The sequence below is a fragment of the Astatotilapia calliptera genome, chromosome 11, assembly GCF_900246225.1.
Source record: "Astatotilapia calliptera chromosome 11, fAstCal1.2, whole genome shotgun sequence".
Lineage (NCBI taxonomy): Eukaryota > Metazoa > Chordata > Actinopteri > Cichliformes > Cichlidae > Astatotilapia > Astatotilapia calliptera.
This window is the reverse complement of record NC_039312.1, coordinates 28,319,434-28,339,083: the sequence shown is the minus strand read 5'-3', so window position 1 is coordinate 28,339,083 and position 19,650 is coordinate 28,319,434. Positions and strand designations below refer to the sequence as shown.

General features: G+C 38.2%; 2 protein-coding genes across 2 annotated transcripts in view; both read left to right on the top strand.

The window, feature by feature from the left end:
* The first annotated feature begins 2,525 nt into the window (after nt 1–2,525).
* On the top strand, nt 2,526–10,996 carry snrnp48 (small nuclear ribonucleoprotein 48 (U11/U12)). Its single transcript, XM_026185638.1, has 9 exons — nt 2,526–2,782; nt 3,938–4,051; nt 4,268–4,328; nt 4,857–4,937; nt 6,651–6,830; nt 6,948–7,069; nt 8,270–8,373; nt 8,487–8,609; nt 10,767–10,996. Exons 1-9 carry the CDS (start codon nt 2,636–2,638, stop codon nt 10,861–10,863), a joined length of 1,029 nt encoding a protein of 342 aa, XP_026041423.1. The 5' UTR covers nt 2,526–2,635; the 3' UTR covers nt 10,864–10,996.
* Nucleotides 10,997–11,957: 961 nt separating this feature from the next.
* The window catches only part of LOC113031335 (collagen alpha-1(XI) chain), a 32,343-nt gene continuing 24,650 nt past the window's right edge, over nt 11,958–19,650 (top strand). Inside the window, exons 1-7 of the mRNA XM_026183315.1 lie at nt 11,958–12,219; nt 15,592–15,676; nt 16,364–16,432; nt 16,579–16,751; nt 18,893–19,021; nt 19,183–19,236; nt 19,365–19,418. Coding sequence (XP_026039100.1) covers nt 12,199–12,219; nt 15,592–15,676; nt 16,364–16,432; nt 16,579–16,751; nt 18,893–19,021; nt 19,183–19,236; nt 19,365–19,418 — 585 coding nt within the window. The 5' untranslated portion in view covers nt 11,958–12,198. The remainder of the gene's footprint in view (nt 12,220–15,591; nt 15,677–16,363; nt 16,433–16,578; nt 16,752–18,892; nt 19,022–19,182; nt 19,237–19,364; nt 19,419–19,650) is intronic.

The following is a 19,650-nucleotide window of genomic DNA, read 5'->3' as shown; positions in this document are numbered from 1 at the left end:
AGGTAGGTCTGAGATGTCAGGTTTTTGCAGCTGTAAATGCAGAAGGACAGGTTAAAAAATGGGAAACATAACAAAAAGTAGGCACTAAAAATGCATAAAAAGCATATCTAATTATTAAATGACATCATACAGAACCTTACTCATTGAGAGCAAATCTACATGGAACGTATGACAAACATAACATTTTTTTAAAGAAAAAAAAGAAAATGCATGTGTGTTCAGTTGATCACAATGTCATTTAAAAAACTGAACGATATCACACATACTATCTGGCCTAGACTAATAAAAAGGATGTGCTGTTGTATTTAGTTATATTAACTGATAATAAAATAATAGAAATATCAATAAGGATCCAAGTCATCATTGTGGATAAAATGAAAGTGTAGGTTGATTTCCCAAGAGGAGAGCTAAACAAGTACACATGCTCAATTTTTTCTCTCCTTAGCTGCCACATTGTGTAACAAAAGTCACATTCAAATCCAAGTATCTCTTATTGCTGAAGAATGAGTTTGCAAAGACTTACTGTTGGTAGCATGACTGCTTTCACCACTGGAGTAAATGGTATAAATTACAAATCTTAACAAATCTAATCCTATTTAATGTTGTTTTTTTTGTTTGTGAAACCCCACACTCCCTGCTATTTCTGTATATTTGTTGTGTGTGTATGTGTGCGTGGGAATGTGTACCAGTATACTGCTGACTGCTGACCACGGTTTTAGTCCAAACCCAGCAGGTCTAATCAGCAGGTGGAGGAAACAGATGGTTCAGACATATGATTCAGCCATGACGTGTAACTCTAAGCCACCCTCTGCATTAATAAGCCATGTATATTTTGGTTGTTGTTTAGTGTAATGTATAGCTCGACCTCAGCCACTGATTGGTCAAGTTAACTTTGTATCTCACATATCTTTCTTCAGGATGTGGTGACATTATCAGTCAGTCTGCTGATGGTCAGTGGTCCATCTATGAGCCTCAGGTCCACTCAGGGATTCCCAACAGCACAGGGCTGTGTCAGCATGACGCGGGTGCTCCTTTGCAGCAAATAACAGTGGTTGAAGCTGAGCAAGGAGATGTATTCCAGCATTTCATGGGTTGTCAGTGCTGTGGAGGTCCAGGGATGGAAACCCAGAGATGTGTTTATAGACAGAGGGAACAAGCTGTTTTGGGTCACTGCTCATCAGGATCTCCATTTATCTACTGTGGAGGTGAGATTACACCTAGTTTCTAGGGTCTTTTCCTTAATGATATCCTTTCCCTTTACCTTAGCAATTGTGATATTCAATGTACTGAACTAAGATGTTCCATCGGAGTGTTTAAAGCTGAGATTACTGTTGTCATTCAGCCAACACACACATATATTTATGCAGGCATCCATTTGAGACATATCAAAATGTTCTTGTATTTGATTTAAGCAGTGAGGAGGAACGTGATCATTGGAGTGGAGGTTGTAGAGGAGGTTGCAGTTGAAGACACTCTGGAAGTAATGTAAGTATTTAAGAATTATTATATCATATACCAAAATCATTACAGCAAATAAAGTAACTGTTTAAACATTATTTTGCACAACTAACACTTGTACACCTCATAACCTTTTTTTGTCGAACACATAAATACACCGCAGTTCATACAAACATACTACATATGGTTGAAAAAGTTTGTTGCTTGTGTATCTCTTCCCAGAACAGAGGATATTTATGCAGATGATCTGCTGGATCCAGATACATCACAAGAAAACCAGCCGTACCCCACATGAAGTGCCTTTCAGTGTTTCTCAGTTTCACTGTACGCTCTGTAAATAAAATTTAATTCACAGTCAGACGACAAATTTAAATGAAATGCATTTGTATGTATTATGAAGACGCAGGGCTGAAAAGCTTACCTGGTGTTAACATGTCTCCAAAGCTTAGGGAGTCAATGCCACTCTTCTAAGAAATGCCATCATTTGGTGTTATACGATGATAGTAAAAAATCCAATAGAAGATGTCCCATAGGTGTTTGATTTGGGTTAAAATTTCATCACTTTTCACCACTCACATCATATGACCGAAGTAATTCTTATGTTTATTAAACTGTACAGTGACAGAGTGACACCTCACACCCAATTAAAGTCCTACAAAGCACTAACCTGTTACAACGATCACCAATGGGACAGAAATATTATATCATACCAAAATGAGCACTTGGAGAACAATTTTCCATCAGTGTGAATTGAGTATACTCAAGGGGACAAGAAGAATCAAACTATGCTGCACAGTTCTAAAATCCACTGCGTTATGACTGTATGGTTTAGAGTTATGTATTTATCAGATATGTTTGTATTCTACATGAGTCCTTGTCTTTGATACTTATGTATACAAATAAAAAAGTTACAACTAATTTCTGAATTGCTATTATTTTTTATAATATAATATAATATAATATAATATAATATAATATAATATAATATAATATAATATAATATAATATAATATAATATAATATAATATAGCAACTATTGGACTTCAACTACCAGCATGCATCGCTATTGTTCTTCCGTCATCACTGCGCGCAGGATGTTCCGCTCTCCAGTACAGTGAACGATCCTTGTGATGATTTCAAGGGAAAATCTTTGTTCATTTTGATATAAAAACCCATCATGTCGGATTCATTACCGCCGCTAACTCTCCAGGACCGCATGGAGCGTCTTCAGGAGCTGACGGAATTTACTGAAAAGTGCAAAAAACAGATAAACGACATATTTGAAACGCTGGGATGGTCGCTAGACTACAAGAACTCCAACCAGGTAGCTAGCGTTTGTTTGGCTAATGTTAGCATTTATTGTTCAGTCAAAACAGCAGAAAATCTTCTCGGAATGTTTTGTTTTCCGTAGCAGCAATAGAGCAGCATCAGATTTAAGCGTTTAACTAAGTTTGAGTCCAGAGAGATTTGCTTAAGTGACTATAATGGAGTTTTTCTCTGCTGCCTAAGCTAAGCTAAGTTTGGGGCGTTTTCGGTGAGTTTCTAATATTTTTTTTTTCTGAAGTCACTCAAGCTTGGTGGTAGATTTGCTGGTTGCTCTCGCCCAATTGGCACTTTTATTTGCTGTAATGTGGTTCTATTTTGGCTTTTTTAGTGGTCTACGTCTGATGTAATAAAAAAAAACTATAATTAATATGTCATGTGTCTTCTAATAGTGTTTTTATGCTTGCATCTTATAATATTTACCGGATTTTTTTAAGGCCGCTTTTCTTTTCCTGAGTTTTTTGTTATTTATTTCTTTAATGTGCTCTTCTCAAAAGTTTCAACGAGGATGCTTTTGAAGCTACACTTTGGTTTAAATGTCTTTGTTTACATGAAATAGTACAAGTTTTCCTTCTTTTGATTACCACATATACATTTGTATCTTCTTGGCGATCATTTTCTGGTACTGAAGATTCAAAATAGTGACATTTCAAGTCATAATTCCCGCTCTGAGCAGCATTTGTCAATGACTGAAAGGAAAAACTCCCTTTAAACTTTACATTAGGAACAGCATTCAATAGAACTTGGCAAGGAAAGAAGGACATACAAAAACAACGGCAAAACGCAAAGGGAGAGAGCAGACAAAAGTTAATGACATCTAAATCCAATTTTTACAAAGACATTTAATTCTCAGCTTGAATTAGACCTATTTTAACGAGTTTTGCTATGGGGTTAATTTGTGGTGCTAGTTGTTACATCATAGGAAAATATGCTTATTATTAGCTTTCATACATATTTACACAATTCAGATTGTATTGAATTCTGGCCATGAGGTTGTTTAGTCCTTATAAAACAGTTTTAATAAACACTGCAGAATAAAACCTTTCAGAAGGTAATTGTGTTACAGCAATGGTATATTAATAATGCTTCTGTGTAATTCATACCTGATGTTAATTTAAATTCATTATTTGCTAATGTAATATGCTTGCATTCTCAGGAACCAATGGAGCAGTGTCCCTATGACCCTCACCACAGGGTCCCGGTCAGGACCATGGAGAAGCACAAAGCCTCCTGCAAGCTAAAAAAGATGGGCTACTCTGCCGAGGAGCAGGTAACACAGTTAGTTACAGATTAATGTGTTGGTGCTGGAATCTGCTGCTGTAACCTGGCAATTGGACCAGAGACAGCAGGGCAAAAGCAGTAAAGTAGACTACAAAAGCTTCTTGTTATTGTGCAACAGACTACTGAAAACCTCCTAACCTCCAGTGTTAATGTAAAGTTGTGTTTAATAATTGAAAGAGCTGTAAAGCTTATCACTACTTTGCAGGCGGAGATGTACGACCCCTCCGTGAGCTATGAGAACACCAGCGTCAGAAGCTTTACAATGGGTAAGTCATCACAGAGGACTTTCTCTGGAAATTATCACCTTTCTTTAGTATAACCAAAGTTCACCCTAGTGAGATTAGATCTTTTTAGAAGACCACCTGTTTTCTTTTGAAGTTTTGCAACTTGTGTTGCTAAAAGAAGGAAGAGACAATTCATTTTTGAAAAAAATGAAATAAAACAATCTCAACAAGAAACACTCAATTTAGTTTTCTTCGTTCTTTTTAAATGTACTTTAAAAAGTTTGTAGTGCAGTAAAAAAGATGTATATTGTTATGTGCCCTGTTGAAAGCCATTTTTATCTAGTTAATTATATAAATCATTTTGAATATTACTGTTTTTTTTATTTCTTGGAAAAAGAACATATGTCTCCTTCATTTCATTGTTTACTAAATGTTCTTTGAACGTTAAGTAATAATGCTTTTGTCTTGGCGCGTAGTGGAACTCATTTGTAGTAGAAAGGAAGGTAAGGATGGAATTTTTCGGTCAGGAATGTTTTAGTAATGTTTTTTCTGTTCTCATTCATCATGCAGACAAAACCACCCAGCATCAGGTGATCCTACAGGCGAGATCTGCTGCACCAATGATGAGGATGGAAGGAGTCTTCTGGCAAGGTAGCGGCTCATTTTATTCTGTGCGTTATTTTTCTAAGTACAACACACCAACGTACATTTACTAGAAGCAAAGGTACAAAGTTAACTCTGTCATCGCCAACTCATCATTGGCGATGACTCAACCCCGCCACCAGACCTACATTCAGAATCCAGACCTGTTGTTAGATGTTGGAAAAAGAAAAAAGTTTGTTTTTTTTCCCCCCTTTGACATGGTCAGATAGAATGGTTAGGATTAGGGTCATGCCTCTCCAGTGATAAACATGCTTTACAGGGTTATTCTTGAATATTCAGATGTTTAATTTTATACACCAAGAAAAATGCCATTAGTTTTAAAGTCCTCACTAAACTCATTGTAAATTCATTGTTCACTTTTTTGGCTCTCACCCTCACCAAATAGTAACTAGTAATTAGTACTAGTAATTAGTAAAAGAGGAGCTTTTACAATATCAATTTAGGATCGGCACGTCTTTTCTAGTTTTGCTCCTAACATCCATGTGTTGTTTGTTCTGTTTGCAGCGATTGGGGTGAGTATTAGAGGAGATGGGCTCTAGAGAGGTCTGCCACTGGTTTCATGCCTCATATCCTTTACTGTCATATCCTTTCAAACCACAGGGGTTTGGGTGCGGGAAGCTTATCAGTCACATCTGCATCCTTGAACATACAAATACTTTTCCCTTTATGTGATGGGGAAAGTCCATACATGTAGACTCATCAGTCATATTTAGACTGAATGTTTAAAATACTTATGTAGTTTCTGCTTTCTGTCAAATCTTCATCTAAAAGTATTCCAGTAGAAGGCCACAGTTCCTTACTGATGCTAAGTTATCAGTCATTGATGTTAGGTAATAACTAGGGACTAAACTTTAAAGTAACTTCTGTCTTTGTTCCTCACCCTAACATTAGAGCTAACAGGTGAATTTCCTCTTATTAGTGCAGCTAGCAAAACAACCAATTACTGTTTATTCCTTGATTTTAACATAAAACTCATTGTTACAGCCGGGGGCAGCACAAACGTGACCCCCTTAAACCGATTTTTAGTTAAGTCCCCATGTTTTCCCCTCAGTTATTGGTCCTGTTACTAGTTAGCTAACATAAACTAATGTAAGTCTATTGACTGCAGCCAACCGACCCAATGATGTCATGCTCTGTGCTGGCACAAGATGGCGCTAAGCATAAAAAAACCCCCAAAAAACTTTAAGCACTTATTTCCTGTCAGTGTTAAATCTATGTCACTTTTTGAGAACAGGGTCCATGGTGTAAATTCGCCTTTTATGATTTTCTACTTTAACACTTAAAACCAAATTACTTTTATGTAGAATCCAATTTTGGCTGAATACAGAGCTACTTTGAGAAGTGATCTTAGGAATAATTAACCATTTGACTTGCGTTATGTGGACGTGTTTTTGGTTTTTTTTTTAACCTCATTAATGTCTTAAGAGCAAACAGGTTATTGGCGACTCATCTGGGGTTAGAGTTGGGTTTCCTGCAGAGAAAATTAGAAATTTAGAGAAACCAGAAAGATTGAATTTTTTGTTTTTCAGGATTCCAAACAAGCAAAACTTTAACTTATCCCAAACCTCTGACTCTGAGTGATCAGGTGGTTGTTTTGAGGTTGAAGTCCAGGATTTGAAATTAGATAAATTAACTAAAATCTTGTCAGTTTAGTTTGTGTTTTCTCACTTAGCTTGTAAAACTTGTCTGATCCTTTATCAGGTCAGTACTCCGGTGAGCCAGTCGACGTGCCTCAGAACCACAAGCGAGCCGTGTGTGATCTCACTGTTGCCGACCGATTGGCTCTGTACAATCATGTGGTCGGCGTCATCAATGAACAGAAGGAAGCATCGTCCTCCAACGACGATCTCTACGTAGATTTGGTGTCCAAACTCCAAAAAGGTGAGATTTAACTAAGTTTAACTCTACACTTAGAGTTGCTGTAATTTTAGTGAAGGAAAACCTTTTTTGGCTTTCTCTGGTGCAGTCCACATAAAAATTGTGTGTGTTTTTGTTCAGGTGAAGAACAAAATGAACCAAAGACTAAACTGGAGCTGATGGCAGAAATGAGGGACTACAAGAGGCGGCGTCAGTCCTACAGAGCCAAAAATGTTCACATCACCAAGAAATCCTACACTGAGGTAGATGAGTTGATAAAGAACAATAAGTGTTGTCCTGATTCTAATCATTTACTTCATTTATATATAATCCATGATGAAGGTGAAATAACTTTTTCTTTAAATTATGAAGGGTGTTGTGAATCACAAGAACCGCTTTTCCCATCTTTAGTTGGAAATGTCAAAAGTAACAGTACTTTAAAATGGTGAAAACGAAAGACAGCACAGTATAAATGACCAGTGGATTTGGTGAGCCTGATTTGGAAATCCAGTTACTGGAGCTATTATTGTGCTCTTGAGTTTCAACATATAGTGTTCATGAAGCTGGACACGCTTTTTTAAAATTTATATCATTTGACTTCCACAAAGCAGCAAAAGAACGGACTGTCTGATAAATTGTTGAGTAGTTCTTTTCCTCAGAAAACTCTCAGCCTCTGCTCCACTATCAGTTTTTCTGCTACATCACCCTACCCAACTCCAATTTGGACAGTTTCTCAAAAGGCCCAGAGACAAAACAGGCTTTATCTTGATGGACAAGAGGGCGAAGAATTCAGTTTCGATTCTACTGAGCAAGATGCTGGTCATCTGACTGTTGACTGACTGCCCAGATCTCAACAATACGTGTGTCTGTTTCACACAGGCAGAGAATTTTCGGTGGGAGCAGTATAGTTTTGAAAGACATGTTAGCTTATTCTGTTGAGCAGGGTAAACATTTATGGGAAGCAAGGCAAAGTTTGTTTTATAAGTAGTTTTCTTGTCTTCCTTCTCTCACCATAACCGGTCGCGGCAGATGAGATCTTGTTTAATGTGGCATTAATAGACACGTTTATTGAAACTCGGGATTTTAACTGCTTTCAGTGTGTTTTTCAATATAATATCTGCACTGATTTTCCAGAGTCTTGGCTCTAATATATTCCCTTCACACTGTAGCAATAACAAGACTGGAAGAAATAAAACGAAACATTTTTGAACATTAAAAACTAAACTGAAATAAGAGAGTCAACTGGAAACTACAGATTTTTATTTTTATTTTTTAAGTCAAAATGAAATAAAAAAAGAAACTAATTAGAAAATGCTAAACTATGATAACTCTGACTGGAATACTAAATAAACCCTGCCTGGGAATCTCCGAACTGAAAATCTGATGCTAAGCTCAGCGTGTCGGTCCTCCTGTTTGAACCAAGGTTAGGAAACAGTAATGTGGTCTCTATTATCGCCCTGCAGGTGATCAGAGAGGTGATCAACGTCCATTCTGAGGAACTTGCCAGACAGTGGAAAGAGGAGGAAGATGAAGAGGAGTCGATGAGAGTGGAACAGTCTTCCCACGGGTACACGAAGCACTCCTCATGATCACTTTTATGCTTCATTGACGATTAAGATATTGCATCAGAGGAGTTTATAGGTTAAAGACAATTTTTTTTTAAATTGTTTTGTTTTTCAGGCGGCAGGTGGATGAAAGACGCTCACCATCCTCAGAGTCTCACCACTCCCACAGTAAACGCCACCGCAGCCGGGAGCGAAGCCACGAAAGGGAGAGCAAGAAGAAGAAGAGTAGGAGGGACAGGTGAGAAAGGACTTATCTAAGGGTTGTGGATTAGGGCTGCCACGATTTGTCGACTAGTCACGATTACGTCGACTATCAAAATCGTCGACGACTGATTTAATAGTCGACGCGTCGTTTGAAGCTTTGTAAGATCCCAAAAGACGCAGGAATAAGTAGCAGGATTTAAGAGTGTAATAACGGACTGAAACAGAAGATGGCAGCACTGCATGTACAAGGATGCCAGCTGCCGTTAAACCCCGAAGAAGAAGAAGAAGAAGAAGAAGCAGCTGTGTCCCAGAATTCATAGCGCGGCCCAGCTCAGTTTCCAACAATGGCGGTAGCTAGTTAGTTTTAATATTACTCTTATTATTCTTTCTGGGTTACAAAATAAACGTTTAACATATTTTCAGCCGAGAATGTAGCTGTGTAAACCTCAAATATCGGCTCAGTTTATCAGGACACCACATATTTTCAAAAGCGCTCCGACGTTTTCGGAGACGTCTGTTACCCACTAGCTCGATAGCTAGCCGGGGGCTAGGTCACTAGCGCGGTGAGAACACCGGACTCCCGGCAAATTGTTTTCAAACCCACCGCCGTCTTTCACGACTCAGGTTAAATATATGAGTCACTTAGATAAATTAAAAATGTTGTTGTTTGGCTTTTTTTTTTTTTTGTATTTTATTTGTTCCTGAGTAAATCGGTTTGTCTGAGATTAAAGTTATAGTTTTTACACAGCTGAATAAACGTCAAGCAGACAGCTGATTATCAGAAGTGTGAGATGCTGGAGAATATACTCCGTTGTCCTGTTATATTTTAGATAGCAAGGAGTTTATTAAACTTCACCGAAACAATCTGCAAATTTCATTAAAATTTAATAAACTATCATCTTGTCTTTATTTTTAGTTAGCACCTTAAAAGCTTAAAGCTGTAAGCTAATGATAGTTATATAAGAGCAGATGCTGCTGGTGCAATAAGCTGTAGTTTTATGTCCAGTGGATGATGATCTGATTAGTCGACTAATCGCATAAATAATCGGTGACTAGTCGACTATCAAAATAATCGTTTGTGGCAGCCCTACTGTGGATGTGTATGGGAAGTTCTATCTTCTGTTCTAGCTCTTGTATACCACACACCAATTACAGAAACAACCACATGACATAATTTGCATCATCTTCACAGCTTAACCCTTTAAAGCCGGTCGGAGCGGGCACGCTCCATTTTGCGTAACTATTTTTAAATCCCGGTAGCTCTGCAACCACGTAAGCTAGCGCAATAATTTTTTTTGCATATGAAACCGGAGGAGTTGTACTCACATCTTATGCCATCAGCTTGTCCTCGGTCACAGTTTCCTTCCACATAAAGCTTTGCAAAAACTGCATAAAAAGCACTTGCAGCAACAAAAACATAATATTCCAGAAACACGCTTTGCCGATCCGATCAGCTGTTTGTAACACTTCCTATGTCCATCAGCGTGAACTGTCACATGACCGCATGACCTGCCCGAAACCGGAAGTGACGTCATTTTGCAGAAATGTAGTTTTTACCATTGTGGCCTTATGAGCCTATACTTGTGTTTTTAAAAGTTATGTTTGACTTTATGACTTTCTGTGACGTTTCTGGGATGCTGAGGACTCATATTGCACTGCTGGAAATATTTTATTTTGATGCATATGCTGCTTTTTTGCAAATTTGCACTATAATATATTTTTTCGTTTTTCCTGCAGTATATGAAAATTGGTGTATCTCAAAAATAAAATTATGAAGACACTTAAAATAAATTTCCTTTGGTGGGAAACTAGTTTGTGCAACATTTTTGTATTTACAGTTTTGAGGGATAAGCCTCTTAAATTTCTCTAACTAGAAATATATGTTAAAAAAATCAAAAACAATTTTCAATCTTTTTGTAGTTTATTGCACTTTTTTGCAATTTATGTAATTACTATGCACTTAATGCATGCATATTATTAAAATTTGGGCTATAATGGTTGTATTGATGTATAGCAACTTGAAATGCTCCCAAAAATGGCTCCACAGCATGTAAAAATATACTATAAGCTCTGGCGGACTTGGTTCTATGGTAGGTCTTAAAGGGTTAATGATTGAAAATATCTTGTTTTGTAACACCAAAATGTATTTTGCATACTGCAGAGTTAACTTGGACTTTTTGGATCTTCACAGGGATTCCCATTCCCCAGATGACCACCACCACCACCACGATAAAAAGAAGAAAAAGAAGAAGAAGAAAGATGAGAGAGACAGGGAGAAGGAGAAGTGAGAGTGCTGAATCTGCAGTGACTGAAGTCGACTCTGAAGTCGCAGTGTTCACAAGGCGAGACTAAAAATAGGTTTACACACTGATGCATTTTACTGATGTAAAGATTTAAACGCAATAAAGTCTTTAAACTGAACATTCACTGGTTGAGTTTTATTTTGCTTCACTGACACCATTTTCAATCAGCACTTTGGCGTTTTACAACACAGCCACATCTTACCTCCCTCTGCGTGATTGGCTGGGTTTTTTTTTTTTTCTTTTTTAATGATAACTTGGAATCTCAGACAGGAGTGTCTTAACTGTCCTACTTTCACCATAAGTTCAAAGGTTATTTTTTGGCCTTTAGTCTTTGCTGTAAGTTTGGGTGTGTTTACCTGGAAAGTCATTAAGAAAATGGAGTAAAGGGGGTTTGTGCGGTCTGTTTATAAAAAAAACAAAAAACACTGCAAGTAAATGTAGGGTGATCATTTTACAGATATTTAAATTAATAGTCTGATAAAGAGTTCAGACTTTCAGGAAGAACATAAAAACTAAATCTGACTGTTCACTGAAGAATAGTTGCAAAACTATGCACCTGTGATTCTTGTTCCTAGGTTGAAGAATATAAAAATGACCAGTTTATATAACAAATTATTATTATCATTATCATTAATTGTCTCTATAGTCACACAATCTATTTGTGTTGGCATAAATGACATCATTGTTTGAAATTGCAACACAGCAAAACATTCGGTCTTTTGATTTAAGAAATCTTGTTCTGAGGGTAAAATGTGTTCCTCACTAAACTAATTTGAAAAAGTTTCGCTGAAGCTTGAAAAATCGTTAAATGATAGTTTATTTTGAATGCATTTTTTATTTAGCTCATGAGAGGAAATACAAGGCATGATTATGGGTGCAAATTGTGGTCTAGATGATTACAATCCTCAAAACAGTTTTTTTTTTAATCAGATGTTAAAACTGTTTTGCAACTCCAGACAGCAGCACATGGAAATGTGATCTAGACATTAATGTGAAGACACAAAACCCCAAAATCTATTCATCTTCCTTCTGTCCTGGTTTTTCTCTGCTCATGCTGGATTCTGGATCTGGTATTTCTCACCCTTTTGAGAAGCACAGATAGAGGACGAGAGGAACAAAAAAAAGTCGAACAGGATCCCGTCCGTGCCTGGGAACCTGACGGATCCTGGAGAGACGAGAGTACAGGGGAACCGTTGGGGTGATAATAGTGTAAGGGAAACTCCTCAGGGAACGTAAAATCTGGCTGTTTTTGTTCTCATCCATATATCCCCAAAGAATCCTTTAGCAGGTCTGGTCTAGAGGGAATCACTGTGCAGCACCATGGGGGCCTCCTGTGATAAGGTAAGATGAGATTATCATCATATGTGGATTTGGCCCTGCACATTTTGAGGGAACTGTTAAATGTTGCTTATGGTAAAATAATCAGGGGAAGGTTTTAGTTTATCCTTAGTCCACTGGACAGTCTATAAAGTGCCTCTCAGGCTGTTAGCAGGACCTTAAAATGTTGATATAGGCCTTAAAAATTTCGATATAATTAATTTAACTTCCATATTAAAAATGCAGATCTTCTCTTTTTGTTTGTGTTAGCGTCTAAATCTGCAAAATCTGCAGACAGAATTTATCTAAAAAACTTTTTTGTTGTTGTTTACTGAAGTATAACTTGTGGTAATTTATTTTCATTTTTAAAGTCATTTTGGTGCAATACATCATAAACTAATTCTGTATTCAGCTGTTCAGTAAGTCATCTGTGTGGGAGTCATTTTGCTGAGCAGACATTTCTGATGAATGTTTGTGGGTAATTTTTAGGTTCTGGGGAAGCTTTTTAATTCACAGAGCAGGCTTTGTTTAGATTCTTTGCTGACTTTGGATTTTTCTCTAGAATTCACAACAAAGCCAAAGGGAAATTTGTACATGGTGTAATGTTTGGCCATGTGACCAAATAGATTTTGCACACATTGGGAATGTTGGAGCAGCCTTTGTTTCTTTATAGCAATCCACAAATATGAACAAAAAAGTTAAATATGAAATGTGAGAGTATTCACTACCTCACTGCCCCAGAGGTCCAACAGGGCAGAGTTAATTGGGTTTGAATTTGCTTGTATGGTCTGTTACAGCTGTTCTCTTGGGTTGTTTAAATTCATGCACAAACTAGCCTCTAATAAAGGTTAACAAGGCAACATTTGTCTAGCAGAAATGTGGCAAATGTTCTTGTTAAATTATTGGATAATGAGCTCTTTTTGCTACTTTATTCAGGGCAATATTATATGAATAAATTGTTACTTGAATAAAGAAACAATATAAGAGTGAGGGATTCTTTAACACCAGAGAAGCTGAGCTCATTTGACCTTTTCAAGGTTTGAATCTTCCCAAAATTCTTTTTCAAAAGGTTTGATCTGAGGTTTCGGAAATGATTACAAAAATGTGGTTGTGGTCATTTTTATCCTCCTTTTATCCAGTTCAGTGACCTTGTGTTAAAATCTAATACACAGCCTTCCAGGTACAGAGCAGGTTTTTCCTGTGCTGGTCTGCAGCCTCACAGTGAGGCTTCAGGAATGTCAGATGAGTCTGAGAAGTGCTCAGCAGTCTTCCTCCTGACAAAGAAACCTCAGTCTGTTTAATTCTCAGGCAAACAGCATTCTCCTTTGTTGGTATAGCCCACCCAAACACTTCTCTGATCATATTTGATGCATCAAGTTCTGCTCTGAGGTCAGGAGGTTCATCAGTGAAAGCGGTTGCTTCACTTCTGATGTTTTTGATACTTGTCATTGGTTGTCCAACAAGTGACAGTGTAAGATCTATGACTGTGAGTTAGAACTTAAAGTAAACTTTTAAATTAAAAAAAAAAAAGACTTTAAATACAAGAAGGAGTATTTTAAAATCACTTGTGCAAAAAATTTCTTATGCCAGTGCAGCTCTGCTAAAACTGGTTAACATGGTTATTAGTTTTAGTTATTCAAATTTCTGTTGAAAGGTTATTAAGCTGAAGCCAATGATGGTCCTTTTAGGAAGTCCTTCAAAAAGAGCATTTCAGGAATGCAGCCTAGAGGTGAATGAATGAAAAACCACTGTGAGTCAGGAAAGGCTTCACAGATAACCTGCCTATTATTCATTCAATCAGACTGACCGTGTGGGTTAAATCAATATTTGCACATAGCGTTTACAGTGCTGGAAAAAATAACATGGAAATAAACAAAGGCCTTTAGAATTAAGGAGTTTTGTTTTTCTATTAAAAATTTGTTTGGCTAATACAAAAACTGCCATAGGATTGTATTCTGTCAGTATCCTACCAGTAGTTTACTATGCTACCTCCAGAGGGCAGTATAACACCTGTCACTGGTCTAAGCAGAGCCATAAAACCTGACAGTAATCAGTCACCTGAGCTGAGGCAACAAGACTGAAGACTGGAATTAGAGCTGAATTATGCTGAATTTCTGTTGATCAATATACTTAACACTCCCTTTAGGCTGTTTATGCAGCTCATGATTACTTTAAACTTTTTCTTTTTCTGAAATAAAATAAAGTTGGTTGGATCCTATATAAAAGTTTACAATGTAAAAACACTTTACATGATGCACTGAGTAAATGGAAGAAAGAATCTGACTTATCAAGTCTCCTGGAACTAAAAAGCCCCTATAAAGCGGTCAAAATACTCCCAGTGTAAAAAACGAGGTCAAACAAGTCTTTGCTAAGTCAAAGTGGTGCAAAACTACATCAGCATGATTGCAATCTTTTTTTTTTTTTTTTTTTTTTAAACCTTGTTTGTTTACAGTTTCACTTCACAGAGAAAGAAGCACTGCTGCAGTCCCTGTAGAATAATTAGTTTGTTTTTAGCCTGTGAAATATGATGGATCACGAGATGGATGAGCTACCTCACAGACAGCTAATTGATACCCTTTTTGTGCATAACATTAAAAAAAAAAATACCAACAAGGGACTCAAATCTAAAAACATGAGGTTCAGCATGGGCACTCTTCAAAGTAGAATAGTTTGCAACAGTCTTTGTGTAGTTAGGGCTTGTCTACGATTTAAAACGGGGACCTATCCCTCAAAGGATAGACCAATGAGCACCTGCAATGACAGAAATGCAGAAGTCAAGCAGACGAGTGTTTCTTGCAGTTGTCAGTGGGGGGATCCGGCGCTTTCTCTGTGAATTTCACATTCCCATGGCAGAAGGCCAGGTGCTTGCTCAGATGTTGATTTACACATCTGTTGCTGCCACTGACGTCGCACGCGCTTACGTCATTGTCATCAGACACTCTCACACACAAATCACGGTTTAGTAACGCAGTAATGCAGCGTGCTTACGGGAAAGTAAGAGTAATCTAATTACTTTTTGTAGTAATCAGATTACAATAACACGTTACTGCCCATCTCTGGTGGTCATTAAATGCACTTAACTGTTTGTGAATACAGGAGCCCCACCCACCTGCCGTTCAAATTCTTAGTGTGCAAGAAGCAGCCAATCAAAAGTTAGTTGGTTTAATTATTTAATTAAACCTAATTTAATTTAATTAATTTAATTTAATTAATAGAGTCAAATGGAGGGATTTATTTAAATACAGCTGACAGCACTTGTAGTAGGAACAGTGGGTCAGAAAACAAACTCATCCAGCAGTGACATCTTAGTTTACAGTTTAATATTCATTCAGGTTGTGTGAAATGGTGAATTGTGTTGCATGAGTCTATCTGCTGTATTTGATGTGTACCCTGCAGGCGTCGCTCCTCTCGGGGCTGCTCGTGTTCATGCTGTTTGCCGTCTCTTCTCACTGCCAGGAGGAATTTTCTGGATACCACTCAGGTCAGGGCTTCCTCATGCTGACACTGATTTAACTTTAACCTCAGGTGAAACAATAGCTGTTTAGCCTTGTTTTACTAAAGAACAACAGGTGACAGATAACGCAATTATAGAATCCAGCTGAGGAATATTGTAAACTGGTTTCTTCTAGGTAACTAATCGACAGTTAATTATGATAAACACTGCTTAATTATTTTTAAGTAGTAAAAAGTACCTTTACAACTCATTAGTAACTTTCTTGTTTAATATCGTAGTCAAGTAAAGGCTTATGTGGAGAAAAAAAGTAACAACTTTAAATGAATTGCATTGTTAGGCGAGCACAAAATTTATCACATATTCATTACAAACTCATATTTATTCAATTATTACCACAAATTATTGTTTGTTTCTTTGTTTTTTCAACCAAAAATCCCTTCCGATCTTAGCTTCACTTTATTTGTTAACTTTAATGCACTGACTTAAATCACAGTTTTGCAAGAGAGGAGAGATGTTTTTGGAAGTTGTTGATCTGTATGTACAGTATGATGCAATTTTTATTCTCCCACATTTGCTGTAAGTTAAGGGCTCATCAGGGAATTGAACCCGGGATCGTGCACACTCAAAACAGGAATCATACCCCTAAAATGAGTCACATTTCCCCATGTGTCTCATACTGAATTCTTACCTCATGTATTTTGCATGTCTATTCAGGTGAGGAACACACCTATGAAGAGTCTTCTGCAGTTGACCACTATGACAACTTAGCTGCTCCTCAGCCAGGTGAGATCAGTAACACAGTTAGTGTAAACTGTACCAGAGGACACTCTCTGACTGTTTGAAGTCCTCGGGGCTCCAGACCAGGACTGCTGACTGTAACAATGCACCACAAAGTCCAAACAAAACTAAACGTCTTAATATTTCCTTAGAATATCCACCAGAGCCGACTCATAGCTATGATGTGGACCAGATATTCAAGGAGGAGGATTATGACACTTATGGCCCAATCCCCACCCAAATCACCATGATCACTGAGGACACCTTTCCCTACATCACCACCACTGAGTCCCACTATGCCAAAGAGGACACTGAGATCGTGCAGGTGGGACAGCCGTGTGCTGGGAGTGTCAGGGGTAGCTCAACAACAATATTAAACTGCAGCAGGAAGAAATGCAGAGAGAGCTTTAAAAAACAACAAGCCTCTTTCAGTCTCTCTTTGTTCCAAGCCCCTCAACAATTTCATATCTGCTAAACATAACTAGGAACTGAGTTTTAGTTTCATATAGCATTCATAAAAACCTGACCTCTCTCACGCATAAAAATCTTCCTATTAAAGGGCATTCAGCCCATTGTTAAGGGTCATTCAGTCCCTGTACAGCCAAGTGAAAGCTTGGTCTGCATTGTTGGCAATAAGTCGGATTTATTCCTTATGGGTAGGGATGGGTACCGGTATTGGTTCTGACATAAACGGTAGTAACCAGACCGAAAAGCAGCGCACATTTCGGTGCTTTATTTCGGTGCTTTTTTTTCCCTGAGCTGTGATACACTTTAGATTCTAGCCAATCATTTTATGTTTCTGAGGATAGTAAGCGGGTCCCGGTACGCACGTTCTTTTAGAGCAGAGCTAGATTAAAAATGCCCAAGGAGGACCGGTCAAATGTATGGCTGTACTTCACAGCAAAATATGCAAACTCAGCAGCCTGCAACAAGTGCTTTAAGCTGATACTGTGATACTGTCAAAGGAGGTAACACCTCAAATCCGATGAAACACCTGGCGACGCATAGCGTTTTTTTTAAAAGCCGAGAAATGCGCCGTATTTGATAGCTTGCTGCGAGACCTCACTCCGTGCACATCTACTGCGGGTGGGTTGCCAGTTATCGGACCCGGAGCAACATCCCCCAAAAACCCGAAGAATAGAGTCCTGGCCCCTAGCCCTGCCAGTGTAGCAGAAATGATGACGGATGATGATGGCAGCAGCAGCCGTTCTTCTCTGCGTGAGTAGCTTAATGTTGTTCGTGTGTAATTTACGTTGAGTAGGCTCACCACGTTATTACATTAATGCATGTAAGGTGAACTAGCAAACATCATCATAGCTACATGTGGCTGTCTTCTTGTTTGATGGCAGATACTCCCTTCACCCTGGCCAAAAAGGCTAAAATGACCAAAGAAAAAGTGGAAAACAGTTAAACATGAGAGGTTTTTGGACAAAGTTTGTGTTTTTTCCATTGTTTAAGCACTGCTTCCAGCCAAGAGTGATACCATATATGCCCCATAGCTGCAGAAAAGGCTAACATTGTTATCTTTTTACAAAAAAACAGCTGAACATGAGAGGTTTTTGGACAAAGTTGGTGTTCTCCATTCTTTAAGCACCGGTTTGAGTACCGTTTAAGCACCGGCACCGTTTCAAAAGTACCGGTTTGGCACCGGTATCAGATAAAACCTAAACGATACCCATCCCTACTTATGGGTTTTGGACTTTGGCAAGTGGCAGAAGGTTTGGACTTTGGTGGTTTCAGGATCTCATCTATGCTTTTTTGCAGATGATGTGGTTCTGTTGGCTCCCTCAGGTGGGAGCCTCCAGCTTTAAGTGAGGTGATTGGCAGATGAATGTCCGCATTTCCAGGTCTGAGGTCATGGTTCTCAGCTAGAATCGGGTGGAGTGTCCACTTCAGGTCACAGGCGGGTGGCTGCCCCCTGGAGGCACTTAAGTATTATTACCGGCAGTCTTCTGTAATGGGCTAGATTTTCTACAATTTTTGTTTAGTGATGCTGAAAGCAAACTGCCTGCCAGAACTATCGGTCAGTAATTGCTCCAAAGTAAGGGCGCATCCAGGATTTGAACCTACAAGAATCATAACCCTACACCATCAAGCCTCTTCTGCAACTTGTGGTTCTTCATGATGAAAATGACATACTTGTTCCAGAGCATAGCTAATCTGAAGCACTGCACAAGGCCAATAAGCGATTAAAAAAAAAGATTGTTACGAGTAATATAAAATTAGTATTATTGAATATTCCTCACCAATAATGAGATTCAAAATTAATTTAATGTGTCCATTTTAGTTTAAGTCAAGCAAATCTTACTATGAGGTTGATTTGGTAACTGTTTCTTTAAAACAAGGAAAATGGAATCAGGAATGTCTACAAAACCATGTCTATGCGGGTGCAGGGCATTGGGTGTAGTGAAGCTAAATTTGAAGGACACCATAGGTGTGATAATATTTGTTAATGTTGTGTTTTAGGTGCCATATGAGCCTGACACTGGCTCCTCAGAAGAGTCAGGGGGCGATGCAGAGCTTGGGCAGGTGGGGCCAACAGAGTGTGACTGTGAGCCCGGAGAGCCTGGATTTGCTGGCTTCACAGGACCGAAGGTACAGCCACATTGCATCACATCACTGGCTAAATGCAGTCAATGGCCCCTTTGTTTCATTCTTACACTGCATGGCCTGATCCAAAACTAGGGTCAAATGTAGGTTTGTTTATGTTGTAGTTTTTGTTTTCCACAGTCTGATTCCTTTTCTCTTTCTCTCAGGGATCCAGAGGCCTGCAGGGTAAAACCGGTAAACCAGGGTCTCAAGGGAGAGAGGTAAAAGTCTTAAACATGAATAATGGATGTTTGTTTATGACAAGAATGCCTGATTAAAGTGATACTAAAGCAGCAGCTGCATATTCAAGTAGTTTAATTACTGGTTATTTATCCGTTTTGTGTTTTAGGGCTATAAAGGGACCAAAGGTGTTCAGGGAAGGAGAGGAGATACTGGACCAGTGGTGAGTAAATCATGCTACAGCAGTCACAGTTGATATTACCATGCAAAATAGCTTGTATTTACATTTGTAGCTCCCATAACACTGTGAAAGTAATGACAGCATTGGTGTTGTAACATAGAGTGAAAGTAAAAACTAAAGAAAAAATAAAATGAAACTGAAAATACTGAGTTTTAACGACCATAAAAGCCAGTCAGCTAAACAGAAAGTAAAAGAGGTATAAGCAGTGAAGGAA

What these genes read in the sequence shown, in the direction of transcription:
- snrnp48 (XM_026185638.1), top strand. Translation starts at nt 2,636, where the DNA reads ATGTCGGATTCATTACCGCCGCTAACTCTCCAGGACCGCATGGAGCGT. An exon ending in CCAAGAAATCCTACACTGAG is followed by an intron (nt 7,070 to 8,269) that starts GTAGATGAGTTG and finishes ATCGCCCTGCAG; the next exon opens with GTGATCAGAGAGGTGATCAA. An exon ending in GTGGAACAGTCTTCCCACGG is followed by an intron (nt 8,374 to 8,486) that starts GTACACGAAGCA and finishes TTTGTTTTTCAG; the next exon opens with GCGGCAGGTGGATGAAAGAC.